The sequence below is a fragment of the Charadrius vociferus genome, unplaced genomic scaffold (genome assembly GCF_000708025.1).
Source record: "Charadrius vociferus isolate BGI_N301 unplaced genomic scaffold, ASM70802v2 scaffold800, whole genome shotgun sequence".
Classification (NCBI taxonomy): Eukaryota; Metazoa; Chordata; class Aves; order Charadriiformes; family Charadriidae; genus Charadrius; species Charadrius vociferus.
This window is the reverse complement of record NW_009646525.1, coordinates 406056-428201: the sequence shown is the minus strand read 5'-3', so window position 1 is coordinate 428201 and position 22146 is coordinate 406056. Positions and strand designations below refer to the sequence as shown.

At 39.2% G+C, this 22146-nt stretch overlaps 1 protein-coding gene across 1 annotated transcript in view; it reads right to left on the bottom strand.

The window, feature by feature from the left end:
- RCAN2 (regulator of calcineurin 2) overlaps window positions 1-14954 on the bottom strand; it is an 81583-nt gene extending 66629 nt beyond the window's left edge. The window contains exon 1 of the mRNA XM_009885437.1: window positions 14730-14954. Within this exon, the coding sequence (XP_009883739.1) occupies window positions 14730-14954 (225 nt within the window). The remainder of the gene's footprint in view (window positions 1-14729) is intronic.
- Between the last annotated feature and the right edge of the window lie 7192 nt (window positions 14955-22146).

Below are 22146 nucleotides of genomic sequence, written 5' to 3'. Positions count from 1 at the left end.
TGGCTCTCCTCTGGACACGCTCCAGCAGGTCCATGTCCTTCTTATGTCGGGGACTCCAGAGCTGGACGCAGTACTCCAGGTGGGGTCTCACAAGAGTGGAGTAGAGGGGCAGAATCACCTCCCTTGACCTGCTGGCCACACTTCTTTTGATGCAGCCCAGGATACGGTTGGCTGCCTGGGCTGCAATTGCACATTGCTGGCTCATGCTGAGCTTCTGGTCAGTCAGCACACCCAGGTCCTTCTCCTCAGGGGTTCTCTCCAGCCATTCCCCACCAAGCCTGTATTGGTGCTTGGGATTGCCCTGACCCAGACGTAGGACCTTGCACTTGGCCTTGTTGAACTGCATGAGGTTGGCTTGGGCCCACCTCTCCATCCTGTCCAGGTCCCTCTGGATGGCATCCCTCCCCTCCAGCGTGTCTACCTCACCAAACAGTTTGGTATCATTGGCAAACTTGCTGAGGGTGCGCTCGACCCCACTGTCCATGTCTGCGACAAAGATGTTGAACAGTACAGGTCCCAGTACCGACCCCTGAAGAACGACACATGGCTAGAAGCTGAGTTCAGACTATGAGCTGCAATACACTACAAAATAAGATTTAAGTTCACTCTAAGCAAAAACACTGCAAAATAACACCGATAGTAACAGTAACTACTCTGTATAACTATTTTGCAGGGCTGAAATAGAACTCAAATGCACTTAGGGTGAACACTGCTATTCATATTGCACAAAACCAGCAAGGATTAAAAATTATTTTACAAATATTTGAGTGGCTGGGTATTTATAACTACCTTCCTTAACATATGTTATCTTCCCACAGCTGAAGAGCTATGTGGTACGTGAAGGAGTCAGCAGATGGCACCCATGGTACTTGATACAACCCAAGCACACACATTCTGATGACCTTTAATTCACACACATTGGATTATTCACAGAAAGTGTGGGGTATTTTTCTGAACCAGCCAGGATTTTCCCTTATACAGTGTAAACAGTCTAAATGGATACAAATTAAGTTTGTCTTGACTATCAAGGTGACTTGCTGCATGATTATTAGGTGCAAGGAGAGATCAGAAAGAAGTGAAAGTGCCTTTCACTTTGGTAAATTTAATCTCAAATTCCACAATATTGGTGTTTTTATCCAGTTTTCAGAAGCGATGCATCTGTGTGAGAATCCCAGTTTCAACCACTCTCCTTCACCCAACCCTACAGACACCTAAGAAATGACATCAAGAAAAAAACAAAAACAAAAAACCCACACACAAACCAAACCCAACCCACATATAGATGTTGATTCAGGTAAATCTGAAAGCTGAAACACTCAGAAGGCATTAATAAGAATCTAAAGTTTTCCTAAAAATCAGTATCACAGAATACCAACACAACCTGTGTTTTATATGTCTGGGGTTAATAGCAGATGATACGCTACAAGAACACGGATAAAAGATAGCCGAAGGTCCTTCAAAAGCAAAGTAAGTTAGAGAGGACCTTAACTACTAACGCAGAAGTAGAAGAAAAAGCAAAGCAGGTACCAAATATTTCAATGAGATCAGCCTATCCAGAAACAGTATACCACATATTTGCAGTATATACAAAACACACAAAATCCTAAAACAGTCACTGTCCTCACATGACTTTTAGCTTACAAAGCATTTTCTGAGACTCCAGAGTGTGTTAATGTTTGTGTTCAGACTCCACCCACCACCCTTCAGATAGACTACCAGAGAGTAGTTGGTGGTCCATTTCAATTCTCAAAGGGCAGATCTGTGTAGGATCTACTAACAGGGAGAAGAAAAAAAAAAAAAAAAGGACAAAGAATGGGCTGGAAAAACACAGGATTGTACTGGGAATGGAAGATACGAATTTCAGAAAAATCTCATCTTATTTTGTAGTGTATTTAGTAGAGGTATTGATAAGGCATACATCCATGTCCTTCTGGTTTAAGACTCTGACAAATATCAGATAAGGATTTAATTCTTAGACCTGAACTAAACACATGAGATGCAGGTACGTTGTTTGGACAAGCTAATTTAAATGCTTGTTTTTTCATTGTCACTACATAATGTCAATCTGATCCTATATTTTAGATCAACAGAAAGACTAAAGTGCAATAGGGTTTTTAATAGATAGTCCGAACTATGCTTCAGTGACAGTAACCTCCACAAAAAATTTAAATACATACACAGGACACACTGCATCTGCTGTATGTAGGACATAAAACAGCAGGAAGACAGAAAAACTGCAGTTTCAAAACTGGAAGGGTGATAGAGACAATAATGAATAAAACTATTTATTTTGGAAATGCTTATTAAAAGGTATAAGCTTTACTATTTAAACCATTTGAAAGTGGAATATAAAAAAGGAAGACGGATCATCTTCCTAAGAAACAGTCCTGTACCATTTGTGCTATGTGTTTCTCCCTCTAACTGCTAAAGAAATGCTCGTATCAGAAGCTGTATTACAGAGCATATATACTGGACACTATGTTTAAAGAAACACCTGAAATGAACTGGTTATAGTAGCAAGGAAGATTTGTAGTTATAGATACAAAAGATAAGGGGATTTGCAGAAGGTCACAGGACGGAAGGGCAGCAATACTGTTCTGTGATGTATTTCTGCAGTTGCTGCTGACAGCGGCAGACTTTAAAGAAATTGGGAAATGTCCGTGACCAAAACCCTGAAGTCAGATGGTGAGAAATAGCCACACACATTTATTCAGAGGACTAGGTTCACTAGCAGAGAAGAACAGAGTGGGTTTAGAAGTTATTACAGAATTCACAGAATTGTTAGGGTTGGAAGGGACCTCTGGAGATCATCTAGTCCAACCCTCCTGCCAGAGCAGGGTCACCTACAGCACGTTACACAGGACAGCGTCCAGGCGGGTTTTGAATGTCTCCAGAGTGGGAGACTCCACAACCTCTCTGGACAGCCTGTTCCAGTGCTCCACTACCCTCAAAGTAAAGAAGTTCCTTCTCATGTTAAGATGGAACTTCCTATGTTCAAGTTTATGCCCATTACCCCTCGTCCTATCACTGGGCGCCACTGAAAAAAGACTGCTCCCATCCCCCTGGCATCCTCCCTTTAAGTATTTGTATTAATAAGATCCCCCCTCAATCTTCTTTTCTCTAGACTAAAGAGACCCAAGTCCCTCAGCCTTTCCTCATAAGAAAGGTGCTCCAGTCCCCTAATCATCTTTGTTGCCCTTTGCTGGACCCTCTCCAGCAGTTCCCTGTCTGTCTTGAACTGGGGAGCCCAGAACTGGACGCAGTACTCCAGATGCGGTCTCACCAGGGCAGAGGTGTACTTAAATGTACTTAATTTAAGTACATTTCATTACATAACCTGAATTTTCTCTTTGCTTGTTAAACAGACATTCTTGGGAGAATTCACCCAAAAGCTTTGCAAAGGCAAGAAAGTGAAAGCAACCACTGTCAAAATAAAGTAAACTTTCTAATATAGATGTTTGATATGGCATAGGAGCTAGCCTCTGGATCAGGGCCTGTGCTGTACCAGTGCTCTTAGGCTGTATGTGGCCCTGTCCCAGCAACTGAAGGGGAAAAAAAAAAAAAAAAATCAAATAAAAGAACCTCTAGTTTCCAAACTGTCAGAAGGCTGATCTAGATAGCCCTGTGGCTCAATGCAACACAATTTCAGCCATGTGAAATACCTATTCCTTTCACTTCAATATTGGTGGTATTTCAGCCTGAGTGAACTGGCTCTATTTTCAACCACGGACTCCAGCTGTTAAACAAAAAAAACACCCACACCCAAAGGTTTCAACAAGAAGTATCTTGAGAAATAGATATACAACCACCATTCAGAAGAATCATGAAGAATAAGAACAGAAGAGATGTGCATTGCTTGACTTTTATCATGGCTTTTAGAGAAGTCAGCCCCACAGTGCACTCCAGTCTGTTACTGAGGCCCCACTCAACCAGGGGCTGGTACCTCGTGTTCTCAGCATCTTACAGAGTTATCAGTTTTGTTCTTCCCTTGTGGGACAGCTAAACCCTGAAAACACAGGGATGAAACTATTTGATTTCTCCCCAATACTAACTCCAATACCATTAAATGCAAAATTGCTAAGTGACTGCATGCAGCAGTCTTACAATGTCTTCATGCTTTTTGGACTAACTGCAAAACCAATTAAAGACAACACGTACTGATTTGAATTCGCCCTGCTGCAGTGTAATAGATGCCTTCATTACTCTCTTGCCAGAGATACTGTAATTTCTTTTTCCCATCCTACTGTCATCTTAACTTCCAGCTCATTGGTCTCTATCACACGGAAAAGGTTTCTCTTATCCCTCTGAGACATACACATTACATCTACCATATCTGCAATGCCTCTGCTTCTGTATTAAGTTTCAAAGCACAGTACAAAAGTCATCTAATTTAAGCAGGTTAAAGTGTCCATAAAATGCAATCAAATTAGAGCAAAGGACCTACAGTTAAAGGTAATCACATTAAAGCAAGACAATAAAAGTAGTACAAGACATTATTTTTAAAACCATTCCTACACTTGCACTACACAGGAAACCAAGAATTTGAACAAAATCCTCAGCTGACAGAATGGTATAGTTAATCAGCAGATCTGTTGCCTGAGGATTGGATCTGAGAACACAACCGTCGAGAAACCTTTGCACTACTGCTACAAATGCTAAAACTTCCATCAACCGCAAAGAAGCATGAATTTATCTGGCACAGAAGAAAACATGTTTTCAAACACACAAAAATAATTGATAATTCATTTCACCTTGATTCAACTCTGAGTATGATCTCTCACCTTTATGAGAATTTGCAGAATTTGTCTTAACCAATGCCACAGCCTGCTGTCTCTCTCTTCTCCACTCTTACCTCAAACCACCTTCCAGTTTCCCTCATTTTCCAAGACTGCATTCCCTTTCAAGCATTAATTTTTTTCCTGCCTCTATTAAGCATGATTTGATTTATTAATTACATGAAACTCTGGTGCAGTGTTCTTAACATATATTTTGTATGAAACATTTGAGAAAATCCCTTCAATAACTGGTAGAGTTGTAAATTTACTGGTTTGAATGCGATAAAGCCAGATTGTAGCTTCTGTAAATGAAATGTTTTTATGCATTGGTAACGAAGGCTGACCTTCATTCAGAAGGCTTTTCCTTGGGCCAGAAAACTGATATCAGAACTTGTGGATGGATTAGGACCTCTGATGTTATTAAAATAAGGAACAGCTGCTGCCCTAATGACATTAGAATGGCTTTACTGCACTTTTTGATTACTATCAGCTAGAAAAACAGTATTTTTGTTGACTTCAGAATGACAGTTTGCTGAAGGGGGAAGGGCAAGACTGTGTTTGATTATTAGCAGATACTGGCTGATAAGATCTATCTAGTGGAACAAACCAGAGACTTTTCTATAAACTACTGAAAGACAGGTTTTTTTCCTTTGAAAGACATAGCTCTTGCTTGTGTCAGAAGACACCAGAAGAGTTAACTTCTTGCTTTAATATGCACTATGCCAACACTAAAGTTTCAATTAGATGCAAGGAAGCTCCTGTAGAAGTCATTGTTGTGGTTTATTCCAAGCGTGACCTGGTGTCTTATCTTCTTGGCTTTATATTGCTTTACAAAAAACATACCACACCTTAGACTGCCAGACAAGAAAAAAAGCCAAAAAAACCCAGGAGTAACACTGGTCAAGAATAGCAAGTATCACCAATGACAATACATCAAACCCTCTCAAACTGGGTAAACAGGAAGTGGTATAAAATTGCATGGAGAGATTGCTGCTAAGTTCTCTTGCTTATCATCCCAGGAGGCAACATACTCTGCTATCATCCTGGGAAAAAAAAAAAAAAAGATTCAGTATTCCACGTACATGCAGTCAAACTCTCAAATATTTTCAAGCAGGATAATCAGAAGGCAAAAAAACACCACCAACAAAACTTCTCCATGAGCTTAAGTCCCTGGCTGAACTCCGCTTCCCAGCTAGCACTGGTAGCTAATTCAGAGGAAAGGCACGCTAGCCTCAGTGTGCCAGGCCAGATCTCAGCTTCCTCAAAGATCGAAAGGCATTTGAGTTCAGGAATTTAGTTCAACCTTTTACTGAAGACAGACAACTGCAAAGTCCATTGTGCTAGGGAAAGGAGTAATTAACAGAACGATTCTTTACTGACTTACAGATAAGACCTTGCAATTCCCTCTGGCTCCCAGAGCCTATGTTTTCTCATGCCACAACAGAAGGTCCTGACAAACCTTGGCATGGATTTACCTACACCTTTGTTAAGACATCTCATTATTCAAAACTCTGTACATTTTAGCAGAACCAATAAGAAAAAGATATTCCTGTACCAAAAAAAAATAATATTGAAGTACTTGCCCTGAACAGTCCTTTCTCAGCAAAGATTTTCCACCCATCCTGGTTTCTTGAGATAACACGTTCCCTTTAGACTGCAGAGTGGAGCATGACACAGAAAGCCAATACTACAAGAATTTTTCCATAGTTGCTCTTAAGAAAAGTACGTTTCCAAATTTAAAAAGCAGACAGTAACTGCTGTCTTGTGTGTTCTGGAAAGAACATTAATCAGTTTATTTTTGTAATTTACAAACAACTAGTATAGTTAGATGCTTTGAAGCACTACTCCAAATTTCAGCTGCAACAAATACAGGCCTACCTTTAACCCAGTTGGTCTTTTGCCAGGCACGTTCTCCCATCGAAACAAGGACGTTTGTGCTACCATGCACCCTGTGCATGGATGGGAAAATAACTCCAAGTTTTGCATAAATTATTAGACAGCATCCACGTTACAGACAGAGTTTCAGACCCAGAAATACTAGTTACTTTTTTTTGGTTGAAGTTTTTTATTTAAAAAAAAAAACACCACACACCACACCAACACCACATTTTCAGAGCAGGAATTGAACACTGATTGAATATTTGGAGCATGGTAATTACCAGATGCCAAGAGGATAATCGTGGCCGAGTATACCTTCTACTTGCATGGAATGAAGTAGGCATATGCACAGATTCAAATTCATCATACTGTTACAACTGCCCAATCTCAGGATGCCCTTGGTGTCTCTTTGAAGGCTATCAAATCACAAAGCTTATCCATTTTCCCAGAAAGACAGTAGAAATGCAGAAGCCTTTCAGTAACAGCCAGAAACACTTATGAGGGAAGACAGAAGGAATGCCTAAACCAGACTAATGACTCCTTACAGTTCCATTAGAAATTCTGCAGATCACCTCAGAGAAAATTAGTGTCAGCCCCTATATACATATATAAATGCATGAGCTGCCTTTAGTACCCTCAGCAAGTTGTCATGTTAACAGCAACAAGAGTAACCTTAAATAAACTCCTTATGTATATGTATTAAAACTCTGAAAGTGCAAATGACACACATCAAAATTAATTAATTTTCTTCCCTAAAACCAGAATGAACACAAAATAGATCCAAACACCAATGAAGGTTAACTTCACTATGCCCTTTCTCCAGTAAAACCTGAGCACCCTACTGTTACTGTGGTTCTCAGTCCTAGGGAGCTCTAGACACTCATATGCTTTGGAGCTTTTAACACCAGGCATCTTTAGATAGTTCATACAATACAGTATGTCTGACTTCATGAAGTGACTGGTTTTGTTATCTGAGCTCCTTATCATAACTCACAACTGACTTGCGAGTAAAGCACGGAAATAACAGTTATATAGAAGATCTGTTACACCAGCATCCCATGCCACGTGTCAATACACAGTTGACTAACAAGGTCTGACAGCCATACCATAGAAAGCAAACTAAGGTAGGTTTATAAATGCCAAGTATCAACAGCTCTTTTAGGTTGTAGAGAGTACTTATATAATCAGGCTCAAAAAGTTGGGATTATCACTCCAGAAATCAGATGAGATCTCAGATGCAGAGCATGGAAGTTCATAGGTATTTTCAGCTGAAATAACTGTATTGCACTGATATGGTTCAGAGAAAGTATTTGAAATGAGTTACAGAATAAAATATAAATGCCATGGAAAATAAATTTTTTAGACAGAGTACTTCTCAGAGCAAGAACAGCCTCCTATAGCCATATTTTAATGCTTCCATGATCATACAAAAAAAGTAGTTCTCAGATGTCTGTAAAGCACCACCCAGGGAAGAGTGCAAGACAGGATTCCTAGAGGGCAGCTATGATTCATGAAGTGCTGAAGGACGCTGCTCCTGCAGCCTTTCTTTGCAACTCTCTGTATTTTTATTTTGCTAGATGCATATATACAGTGTATAGTAAAGAAACACTTCAATTTTAACAGAATGACAGGGAATAACATTCATCCCATTTACAAAGCAGAACAGAAAGAAGGTAAGGATTCCACAGCACAAGGCACGGTCTGCTTCAAGTGGCAGTTCCTGATAATGTTATCGTATCAATGGACAACAACCTTAAAAGGTAGAAAAACTGAAAGTAAAACAAAGCAACAGCAAGTGTACCAGGAAGACAGAACGAAGCCTGCATTCCTTTCCAGCCTTGGAGCTGTGACTTCATCTTTGCTAGGGTGACCTTCCACTGAGTCCAGGCTTGAATACTAATATTAGACTAAAAAGAAGTGTGCCACCCTCTAAATATAATGATGACTCAACACCTAGAGGCTTCAGTGATGTAATATGACCAAAGAGGTTCCGACTTCACAATCTAGATTTTTAAAAATGAAGGGAAGAGGAAAAGATCTTCCCCTGCAGAAACAACGCCTGCCTCCTGGAGCATCTTGAGTTAGCCTGTAGGAAAAGGGAACCAGGGAAACGTTTCACACATGGCAGCAGACACACCGGCTCCACTGTGTTTAGAAGGAGGACCGAACAGACACATTTCAATTATATGCTTCAGAGTCAAAGCATCAGCAGAAAGTTTAAGTTCCAGAATTAACATATAAAAGTTAAAGACAACACAGCAGACCACTGAATGGTACGGTGTCTTTTACTGCACCTTAAAAATAAAAATAGCAGCATGAAGATGTGCTTTGTTGAGAAAGCTGAATGAGAGCACAAAGAAAATAAAGCCTTTCCAAGTAAGGCCACAGAGTTCTCTTAAAGCATCATCCTTGGACAAATATCCCAGCAGTCACCTGAGGTAGCCTTGTCTTTTTAATGGCCCAAGCTCAATAACACATCTTAAAAAAAGTCAAAGGAAGTCTTCTACAGGAAGGCTTCTACAGTAAAAGCAAGTAGTCATCCAATATATGTAAATTAAGTTGCAATGTGAACGAATCCCTCATGAAAATAGTAACTGTTTTCATAATGAGGTCCTTCCATTAAAGTAGGATTATCTTTTCTATTGACTTATTAGTTCAACTTCTTTCCTCCTCCCTTTCCCACCCAGCCTCCATTAAGCTCACAGTTCAGGAAATGCATATTTTTTTTATTATTATCACCTTCATCCCCCAATATTGCATTTACACACTGACCCTCCTCATCAGAAGAATGGGATACACTTCAACATATGTTCACAATGTTACAGACTGGTGGAGGTTGGAGGGGACCTATGATCTTGTCCAACACCCCCTGCTCAAGCAGAGCCAGCTGCCCAGGACCACATCCAGACAACTTTTGAATACCTCTGCGGAGGGAGACTGCATCAGCTCCATGAGCAACCTATGCCAGTGCTCTATCACTCTCACAGTAAAAAAAGCGTTTCCTGATCTTCAGAAGGAACCTCCTGTGTTGCAGTTTGTGCCCATTGCCTCTGGTCCTGTCACTGGGCACCGCTGAAAAGAACCTGGTTCTGTCTTCTTTGCATTTTCCCTTCAGGTGTTAATACACACCGGTAAGATCCCCCTGAGCCTTCTCTTCTCCAGGCTGAATAGTCCCAGCCCTCTCAGCCTTTCTTCATGGAGAGATGCTCCAGTCCCCTCATCATCTTAGTGGCCCTTTGCTAGGCTCTGCAGTATGTCCATGTCTTCCTTGTACTAGGAAGTCCAGAATTGGACACACATTTGGGCAATGTGTTTTCTCATGCAGAAATAAAATCTCCTATTGGTTTGAATTACATCGGCACTTAATGGACTTTGGCTATCTTTTCCTAGGCAGCTCCACCATAACTAAAACGTTCAGAAACTGATTCATCATTCTTTATCTGAAATAAAACCATCAAGTTTAATAGGGGCCCCTTCGAATTTGAAGCAACACAGTAGAAAAAAGAAGAGCATACAGCTTCTAAATAGCTTGAAGAAACACATCCTTACCTCATGTAAGCATATTCTAATAGTGACAGTTTTGTGTAAGCATCTCCTGAGGCATTACAGCATCTGAAGAAACCATCTTAAAAGACAAAGATATCTGCTTCACTTTGACAATGTGCTTACCAGTTTCTGCCTGAAGGAAATTACAGTCACATTAGAGAAAAGATGGTTTTACAAAACAGTGATACACGCATAACAAAAGCGCAACAAAAGGGTTACTAGTCGGAAAGCCTCAGGACTATAGGTAGCAATTAACTGTTGAAACACACACATATCCACCCTTAGGAGTAATCAGAGTCCTGTCCTTTGGCTCAGACACCACAATTTCTTTATCAGCAAAGATAAAAGGAGCAGCACCTCCCATTCAGTCACACTATCAGCCAAAAATAAATCTCAATTTTGCCATATCTTGCTCACGTCAGTAGTCCCATCAGTTTTTCCAAGAGACATGTGGCAAATCCCAGGGTTTAAGGGTAATTTTATTTTTTGCTTCTTTATAGGAAGACTTCCATGACCCAAGCAAGTCACAGAATCATAGCCTGGTTTGGCTTGGAAGGGACCTTTAAAGGTCCTTACAATGAGCAGTGACATCTTCAACTAGGTCGGGTTGCTCAGAGCACCAGCCAACCTGACCTGGAATGTTTACAGGGATGGGGCATCTACCACCTCTCTGGGCAACCTGGTCCAGTGTTTCACCACCCTTATTGTAAGAAAAAAAAAAAAATATCTTCCTTCTATCTAGTCTAGATCTATCGCCTTTTAGTTTAAAGCCATTACCCCTTGTCCTATTGTAATACGCCCTGCTAAAAAGTTTGTCCCCATCTTTCTTATAAGCCCCCTTTAAGTACTGAAAGTCAGTGCTGTATACGCAAAAAACCCACCCAAAAATCTGCCCCTACCATTAACAGGTTATATGCCAAAACAAATGATCAGAACACAGGACCATGATGGCGATACAGCTGAATGTGATCCCAGCTTTGCAACAGGTCTGTTGGATAATCTACTTTTCCATGCCTTTGTTCCTCCTTAAAAGCTAAACACCTCAGTATTTTCTAGCCACATTAAGAAGGTAAAACTTGATTTTTTTGTACAAAGGAGCAGGCCGTCCATAACAGTAGTAGAGATAAGCAAAATCACCTCCCTTCAGTTGTAGCAAGCTATTAGTTCATTGAAGTTGCTAAGCCATCCTGTGCAAATCCTTAAACGCCTGTATTATCAACCCAGCTATCCAGGGCATTCTCCTGACCCAAGCAGAGATTTCTTTCCAAGAACACAGGTCTGAAAGGTAGGGAAATTTTCTTTTTTTTTTTACCAGCTGCTCTGTTACTGTACCAAAATCAGATACATATAGCTAGTACTAATCTATATTCCTCCTTTCTTCTGCCAGTGTTTAAGATCAGGCAGTCACTCCTGAGCAGCTTCCTTTAAGCCAGATGGCAACACTAGTCTTCAGATCCCAGGGCCAGCAAGTCTTCAGACTCGCTCTATGTTGAGACCTTAGAGTGCGAGCCAGGAGAAAACTCAAGCCTGGCCCGACACAGCTTCTTCATCTGTAAAGGACATGGCCTTCAGCTGCAAGAACTCCTCATCTTCAGAAAATGACGGTCCAAACTCGGGCTCCCTGCAGATGCCATCACCACTCTTGGTAGGCAACACAGAATCCTTTCTAAGAAGTGCTGTACAGCCACATGATGTTGGTGAAAGGGTATATCTGATACAGGATGCAGTAAGAACAGACAAAGGAAATCAGCTTGTCCACAGTGCAGGTGTATGCGCAGCTAAGCGTTCCCTCGGGGTTGCTGGAAGCCTGTGCTCAAGCACAAACCAGAATTTACCCTATATCTAGTACAAAGTAGTTATATGCCTTCAAATTAAACCCACAAATTTTTAAGGCATTTGCTTTTAAAGCCTATCTTTAGTGAGTATATTGCTTAGATATTTGTGTGTTAGAAGTTTGAACTTGACAGTTCAGCCTCTTACACACTTCAGGTAACATACCTTTAAAGCTGTCAGCATGAATTCTTTACATTAATACTGTTGCATGCCAGAGCCACTCAGAAGTTTATATATTTAAATATTATTTATGCAGCACGTTCACACACCAAATCGAAACCACCATTTACAATGACAGGTTTCTGTGGCTTTCTTTACTAGCTAACTTGTAGCTTCCAAACCAATCATACCTCCATTTTCCTCCTAAAAGTATAGGTCAGAAGTAAGAGTCAAAGATACACTGCAAAAAACTTTACTTTCTGCAGAATGGATAACACAATGAAACTACTGTAGATATAACCATTACTGTAGTATGTTCTTTAAAAAGTTTACTGTACCACTACACATACACTGGATCAGTATATAATTGAAGATATGATTGTTTGCAGCATTTATTGTGACTGTGTGAGATTTTAAACTTTGCTTAGTAACTGGACAATACTTTTTATTGAATTCATGAACTCTTACCCTGCAGCAAGAGTTAATAATGGAAAGGATTACAAGTATTAATCAACTAGGAACACAAGTACATATTCTACAGGAATAATAAAAATCATAATCTGCTCCCCAGGTTCTTGGATTGAATGAGAAATCTGAAGGTAATCCCATCTAAGTTAAATAGACTTAGGGGAGTAACTACTTACCTGCAAACAGAGCTGTTCAATCCATGTCATTGACAGATAGTTTACAGACATGCACATGGAACAGAATACCCACCTCCACAACCCAGCTGCTGTTCTTAAGAATCATCCTTAAGTCCTGCAAGTCTTTGGGGATTGCTATCCCACATACTTACATAATCACCCATTCCATTTTCTAAGCCATCAGCTAAATCCTAGAATACAGCTTTCAAGAGGGAAAGTTCAGAAGCAAGTGGGGATAGAAACTCTGCAGGATGAAGAGAGATTGTCTAGCTCCAGGCAGGCTTCTGTTTTCTGCCTTTAAAACTGGACTTTCAGACCCCTTCAACTTTAGTGAAGTTCTTTACCAGATGGTTATAAAATTCCACAAAATGGCACAACGTAAATGCAAGATGCTTGTTAGCAAAAGGACTTAAATACAATAAAATGGTGCACTGTATTTCAAGATTGCAATTTAGAGTATAGGATTTTTTTATTTATAAGTATGACCATTTTGTTTAGTGCTGTGGTATGAACTTCTATTTTCTTTCAACTTGTAGTACTCAAATATACACAAGACATCATTATGGAAAACAAAGGTGTCTAAAAAATTAAACCCAAACAATTCTACTTGTACAGCCTCAACAGATAGCACTTTCAGTACCTTTAACAGGAAGCCTGTAACCTTACAAGCCTTCTTTCATTTCTCTTTCATTTGGTAATTTCCCCACTAAAGACCGTTCATCCAGCCTGGCCAGCTTTGGTCCCAGTGAATCTGTAGTTTTATCTGAATACCTCATCAGCCAGTTCCAGCCAAAGCCTACTTTACCACCGCCAGCTTGTTTCTGAATTGAAAATTCTGGACAAGACACTCAATTAGCCTCATATGTGCCTATAACACTTAGCCAAGACTAATCTAATCAGACACTAAAGCCCCAAGCTATCAGTTTTATATTCCTGACATCTCCATCAGGAAGAATATTAGGCTAAGAAACAGGAACTAAACACTTCCTGCAAAAGTTAATTTTTTATTTTTTTAATTTTAGGAGAATGTTGTTTTCAACATTCTGTTTTAGAGTAATTGCAGAGTTAAAAAAAAATGTTGTGCAGTTCCTCTTGTCTTTGTTCTCACTATCATTCATATTATTTTGTTTGGAAAAATATAAGATTTCAGATAACTTAAAACATTTGAGACCTTATCACCCTCTGTAATTTCCTGAAAGGAGGTTGTAGAGAGGTGGGTGTCAGTCTCTTCTCCTAAGTAACAAGGAATAGGACAACAGAAAGTGACCTCAAGTTGCACCAGGGGAGGTTTAGATTGGATATTAAGAAAAATTTTTTCACTGAAAGGGTTGTCAAGTGTTGGAACAGGCTGCCCAGGGAAGGCCCACGTGGAATCACTATCCCCGTACATTTATTATTTAAAAGACATATAGACATGGTGCTTAGGGATATGGTTTAGTGGTGGACTTGACAGTGTTAGGTTGATGGCTGGACTCAATCTTAAATGTCTTTTCCAACCTAAATGGTTCTATGAGAAAATACAAGAAAGGCAGCCTCCCATCACAGTGGTACGTGATCAGCAAGTGAGAGAAACTTTCACACGTTTAACTTGGCCACCTCGATCATGACTGCAACTATGGCTGCTATGAAGACATGTACCCACATTTCAGTATTCTGCAGATCTGAACAAAAAGAAAAACATTTTTGTTTACTGTAGTTGACAAAACGTCTTTTAAGCTCTTGAAATAAACATCATGGCAGAGTGTTGTTGTCACCTTAGAAAGAAGTCATATTTGTGATCCAGTTTCTTTGTACAAGACAGATTAAGCTATTTCTGTTTCATTGAAACTGCAATAAACACAAACATAAGGCATATGTTTCTCTTACATTGAAAATATGGAAACTGGCACTGTACCTTACTGTCCTCATCTTCAAACACAGACTGGTGAACATTACAAGCAAAGAGAGAATTTGGGAGATCGTTGAAGTCAATTATTTCATGAAAATCTTCCTCTGCAAAACACCTCTTTAAATCGTTGTCTCCATTTATAGAGTAAAGTAAGAACTGTCCTCCGTCTTCCGGGAAGCAGCCATAGTGACCAAGGCCTCGCATTCCAAAGAAGTATGAGTCTTCCCTCATTCCTGGCAGCACAGAGAAGAGAGACACAGTTATACTACACTTTCAAAAACATCAACATACACAAGTTAACTCAGAAATTCTTAGTTTGGGGGCTTAGTTTGTAGAATGTATATTTCACACTATTTTAAGGCAACAATTGACATCTGAAACAGGGCACCACGACTTTGCTTTAGTTTTATTTGTTTGCAGAGAGAAGACCTAACCATATCAGCACAAGCTGCTGAACACAACCAGAAGCAAGGCATTATTTAAGTGCCTCGTGCCCTAAAAGAAAATACCGTGTTGTATTTGGGTTTGAGAGCCATGTTTGTTACTGGTAAGGCAGGCTGGTGCTTCTGAGCTTGCAGTCAGATTCAAGAGAAAGCGTAATGCACTAGGCAAGAAAAAAAACATGAAAATAATTTTGAAAATTATACCAGGCATCAACTTAAAGGAAAAGCAAAAAAAAAAGAAAAAAGAAAGTTCCTGTTGAAATATAGCATGAACACCAAATCACTGAAAAACCAATACAACTAAGACACATCACTACTACAAAGAATAAAGCCAATTTTTTCTACAGTTTAAGGACAGAACATACACTGTTTCTCCATGCCCATTAGCAATTTCTTTCTTTGCATCTTAACCACATTAGGAAGCAAATAAAAAAAGCTAAGGGAAGAATGGACTCAAGAGGTGAACCTCACCACCTTTTAGGAAAATCCTGCTGACTTTGAAGCCTTTACCCCAAATCCATCAGAATAGAAAGATACTTTTAAGACACACAGAAGTAACAAGCCAATACATCAAAACAGTATCCCTACTGTTGATACAAGAGTAAGCTTCATACCAGCCAAGAGGAGTAAGTAGAGGTCCAATTAATTATCAGTGTGTTAATATAAATTCAGGTATTTATCAGTCCTTCGTACAGGTGTATTACACATCAACCTCTACAGAGGTCCAGGAAGCTGACTAGAAGCTATGCAGAGAAATAATTAATTTCCTTACATTTTTGTTTCTTTCAATAACAATACGCAATCATTGGCTGCTTTCTCCTCATAACATAAGGAGAGAGTTACATAAATACAGCGTGCTCATCTGTTTCAGATTTGCCCTTGCTCTATTGTGTACTTGCTATTCTCTATAAATAGTTGTAAATATTAGTTCAAATACACCATTTAGGACTAGTGTCCAAAATTAAACCCTATGGGCTTATTACACTTAACCTCAGTAAAGCAAAGTTGAATTATGGAGATAATTTGCCATGCTGGTGCCTTTCATATAACCTTGTTTCTGCTGGTGCTCTGAAATGACGTCTGGCTGATGACAGAGCACATCGTGCCGTAACCTTATGTTACGGAAATGTCAGTAATTGTTACTGCTGAAGACTCGGGGCTAACGACAGAAGTCAACAAAAAAAACAAGTTTAAGTCATGCTCAAAAGTATTATATTGGAGCACTGAGTCCACATTTATCACTCTGAAATCATATGATAGAGACAGACTTATTAGCCAGCGTTAGTCAGGACAACTAAGGTTGGAAAGGGCCTGCAGAAGTCATCCAGTCCAAACCACAAGGTCAGACCAAGACAATTCAGGACCTTGTCCAGAGGTAAATGTTGTACAGCAATACCACTCATAGTGCATATAATGATCTGCAGAGAGCTGGTAGGTCACGGGATCTTAACTGTCCTCCTTTTCCAGGTACTAAAATACGTTACACAGCTAAAAACAGAATAGTTTCCTAGTCCTGTACTCTATGCATGTAATTTGTGAGGGAGGGGTTTAAAACAAACAAGGATGTAGTGCTGTAAGGAAACAGGTGTAGTATGAAAGCCTCAGGCCAATTACTTTTTTACTGTGTCAACCTGAGGACAGGTTTTTAGACCATCAAATACACACTAGTATTCTTGCCAACTCAGTCTGATATTAGCACAGCTATCTCCAACTAATTTCAGTTTAGGAATTTAATTCTAACTGAAAAAAAGCCTGAACAAATGACAGAGGAGCGGCTACAACTCCAACAGTATACATTAGTGTAGTAGGAACTCATTATCACAGCAATATTGCCTCTGATATTTGAACCAACTCACTTAAGACTAGTATTACTGTACATTTCAGCGTAAACATTCCCAGGTAAGTACTATAAAGAAATGCTAATAGCAGTGAACACTGGGGAAGAAACTTAAATTCAGAATGTATCACCACTCTAGCAGAAAATATTAATAGATCATCTACTCCAAATACAATCAGCTCTAAATGTGTTTGCCGTTATGTCTAGCCTGTGTCAGGATAAGATTCATTGCTTTTTGGTTTATGAAAATAAACCTCAAGCCCAGTATGTTACAAAATATAATTTACATGGCAGAGCAGACTTTTGCCAGTGAGTATGAATATTTCATTCACAACAGGCAAAGTACTTGCAGTGAAGATACTGACTATTTTACAGCCACACTGGGTAAAACCCTTCTTCCCCCACAAGCCTGAAGCTGGAAGAGTCCACTCAGCAGAGAGGGATGTTTCAAAGCCAGCTTTACACAACAGACTCAAGAGGATAAAGATGACACAAGCTGATACCCTAAAGTTGTAGGAATTCGGATTATGAATTAGCGCTCAATAAGCATTCTAGCGAGAAGAGGGGAGATTAAATGGAACTGTGTAGTGAAGTTTAAGATCTACAAGAATGCTGTAGGATATAATGAAACAGGAATCTGCTGGTTGAATAGAACTTGGAGTCAAAGTAGAGCAAGAGAGGCAATACAGTACACTGGTTTGTTTTCTATACACATCCCTATTTATATTAGATGATCTCTTAAACTGTACTTTTTAGACTAACAAACAAGCTTCACTTTCACTGGAAAGTATGATAGTAATGTTCAAGATAACTTCAGGGCAACTAACAGATTTCATACATTCTGTTTCTCAATGCATAACAAAGCTATTAGAGCATGAAAAGAAGTAAAGAATCTCAATATAGACAGAAGTCTGAAAAGTCTAGTTTTCTTCGCTAAACTCTTAATTATTTTTTTTCTCCTGGTAGTGCCATATTATAAGGTACTAGATAGGAAAGGAAGCTTTTAAAGTTAAGCATTAAGGAAAACCACTATGACAAGCAATAAAACAGAACAGGATTTTAAGTTACAATGATCAATTTCAGATTTTTAACTATCTTGGTTGGCAATAAGGAAATGAGCATACACTATAGCAGGCAATTGTACAATATATTGGCTTCAAAATTCCATCCGAGATTAGAAATTAATAAATACTTTTACATTATGGGGCAGTAGTTTTGCTCTCCTAGAGCTCTTTAACAAGAAAAGCTTGCTTCTTTTTTCAGTCAATTCTTGAGACAGATTGCTCAGTGAGACTCTGGTATTGGCCAAGTCTTCTTAAGAAGGTCACTGTCTTATGGGCCTTTTGACCATTTCTTTTTCAAGACTTGTAGGTAGATGCACATGCCTCTTCTATATTTAAGATATACCCAGAATTCTGGTAAGTGTTCCCTCCACTAGCAAGTAAAATTACAATGCCCTAATTATCAATTCCCCTGCCCAATTTAAGATGGCACCTGCATAGTTAAGAACATATGTATGGAAAAAACTATTGTTTGACAAGTTTTACTTTGCTATGCAAGGGCCATGCACTGCACGACATCAAGCACAGCACCACAATTAAAATAGAAATCTCACTAATAAAAGACACACACGTTCCTCAAGAGAACTGAAACTGCCTATGAGCCTGAGCTCAATGATTATCAGAGCGGACAAACATACTTGAATCAACAACATTTGTTAGCACACTTCAAACCCATGGGCTGTAAGTTCGGACTCTGACCGGACAAACTAGCACTTCTGCCAAAAGATGCAACATAATCTGCCACGCACCTCAGGCTTCTCGCTTCCAACACCAGTCACTTCCTACAGAGACAGGCCCCACGCTACCTTTTGTAGTGGAGAAAGCATCTCCTGCTCAGATTCATGGCACAACGGCACAAACTGTTTGAGTTAAAGGAAAAGACCAGGCCTAAGGAAAACAGTCTGAGTCCGTTCGGTAGATAACTGACCTGATGATACACTTCATGGCTGCATAAATATTTGTAGAAACCAGAAAAAGTGATGGCCAAGTTTGAGAATGGGCAGGTGACAGCAAAAGTTAGGATTGAACTTTTCAGCAACTAACCTACTTACAGCATTCATGAAATTATAATTTCAGTTTTCACAGCTCTGCATGAACTTCATAATAAGTCACCATATCAGAAGTTAACTTCAGCCAGTCATGAGCTAGAAATCCTACCTTGTTCTGTATTATTAATAATGTTACAGACATACAGAAAACAAATCATAACTACATATCCTTTATTATGTCTATCAAACACCTTAAGGCTCAGGTGTTTTGGTAGTGTTTTGTGGCTGCTTTGAATTTACTTGGCACTTCAGGCAGTCCTCTGTCAAAAAATATTCTCTTTCCAATTACTCATTTAGAACAAAAGAATTTTCATTTCAAATCCCTCAAAAACAATTAATTCTAAATCATGTGTCATCCATGAACTGGATTGCCATATAAAATAGATCCAATTAAAAGTCATCTTTTATGTAACTATACTACAATCACTGGATCATATTCCCATTTATATTAAAGCTCCTTTCCACAGCTTCTGACAAAACAGGTTAACTTCCCACGTCTTACAGTCCCTTTTATATTATAAAAAAAAAAAACATAGAAAGGCATCCATAAGAGTAAACCACATTCATCTTAATTTTAAGATGCAATGAGTTCAATGTAATGACTTACACATTTGCTTCTCTCTTCCCAAATCAGGAATTTTTTCAAATACTTACGATACCAGAAGTTGTCATATGGAATTTCAAAGTGGCAACACCATTAAAAAAAATATTACAGTAACATCAAGGCATCATCCAGCACAAATATTGATGCTAAATTCATTCACCAAGATCTTAACTGGGACCACACTAGTAAAGTCTGTAGCAGGATTGTTCCCTTTAGAAGACTGAGATACTGAAACATAAACAAACCTGTGCCCAAGTTCATGTAACCTCCAGCTAATGCAGATCGCTTGCCACATCCTTTTATCCCCTTGAAATAAAGTTCACCCATATGTAATCTGTGTTCCTATGTTATTTCTGAATTTGGTGAATTTGACCCTAAACTTTCAAGTCAGAAAATACATTACACAGAATAGAGTACCCCAAGAGTGCAGTACTATTAACCCTTGGAAAACCAACTCAGCCACTACCCTTCCAGACCCTATGTGGAATCTCTTTATCACTTCTTTTGTGCAGTTCATATGCACAATTTGCATTACTTTACACTGACGTAAGTTATTTCAAATTTATCTTCCTGTGGTGAAGGGGTGCAAGAGTTTGTAATTTGTTCAAAACATGAAGCAAACACCCTGGAACAGATTAGGTTGTGTCAATGTTCAACCCTGTAGATACTGCAGCCAGAAGTTCTGTAGTTTCCAGGTGGGAGCCAAGTATTCATTCTGTTACCTCATTATTTTTAGACATGGTACACCTCTAATTAAAATTAACAGAGACCAGTAGAAAACTATATTCATTGGCAAATACCAATAGCTTACTGAAGTTTCTATTTCAAAAATTGTTACCAAAAAGCATTGCTTTTTTAGCGCAAAGCTGAAAGTGCAGAGATATGCATCTTGTTATGATGCTAGACCCCTACAGAGCAAAGAACTTCAGCTGAAATTTTGCTGAATGAAGACAACTTGAGCACATGAAGTGTTTGAATGGACCAATGCCTTATATATCACCAAGCACGATAGATTTATCCACTGTTTTTATGGAAACTAATAAGGCATTTCCTTGGTGACCATTTTCCTGCCTTAAGAGTTTTTAAAAAGAGTCCCTGAGGGACATCAAGAAACAGGCACATATCTCTTGAAATTGCTAGGAAACTTTACTTTTTTTTTATTAAACACTGCTTGCCATGACAAACAACATGACTAAAAATAGAATAAAGCAAACAAAATGTTACAAATAGAAGCTTTAAATATAATCACTATAAACTAAAAGTATTATTGAGTCCTGAGTGCAAACCTGGAAACTAATCTACAGGAATTAAGAAAATTTGTGAAAAAAAAAAACAAAGTGAGAAAAGTTGCAGTTGTTTTTCTAGAAGGGTCCAGAAAAACTGTAGGAATTACACCTCTGCTCCTACTAAGAAAAAACCCAAAAAACAAACAAACAAGAAAACCCACAAAACACTTACACACTACACCACACACCAAAAGGGGGGGAACAGGGGAGGAATCAAACCCACTAAGATTTTACTGAAACAATCAGTTTTTATTCAAAATATTTATTGACTCAACAAATGTAGAACCACCAGCTTCTGTAGTGTTAGCCTAAGGATATAACTCCCGCTGAAGTCCACTGGACTCACACTGAAGACTTTGGCAGAAGTATAACAGGGAAGTTCAGATAGTAGTAACCTACTGAAATTTCATTCCATTCTGCAAAATGAACACTGGAGATTAGTATTATTTTTATATGGTGCTAATTCTTCCCTATAGAAAGCTCCCATGGACTTAAATGGAGACATTTTACTTAATTAGAAAGAGTAGAACAGGACCTCATGCAACAGGATTAATGAACTGTTGGGAGTCTCAAAAGCAATACAGACTACAGTCACTCCTTCCCTCAACCTTCACCTATGCATCTCCCACCTGAGCAACGACTATTCCCCTTACAGTAATAAAAGTTACTGGTACAGTGAAGTCCACTCACATTTTAACTTCAATCAGTGTCAGATCTCCACTATTCTTCTTACAGAAGTAGCAGATACGAGGAAGAGGATTTTATTCTTTTTAAACGCTAACTGGTGCAAATCCCAAATGTTCTAATCCTTTCCATTGACAGTCTAGCCGTATTAAATTTAGCTGAGACTTTGTAACTATTTTTGGAAGCTTTTAACATCCAAAAGGACTATTCGCTTTTATTCATCTAGAGCAGGGCTAGCCAGCTCAAGACCTGCATATTGCTCAGAAGGCTCAGCTGTGCCTCCCATGCCAGGGATGTATCCTGTGACCAGTAAAGGAACTCAGCTGGCATTGGCTTGCTGAGCAACCTGTATCCTCCAGGGCTGGAGAAAACAAGTGAGCAAACGCTGGTGCTCCACTCTACTAAGCCAAGACTCCAGCCCCATTCCACAATAGGAAGATGATGCTTTGATCAGCCAAT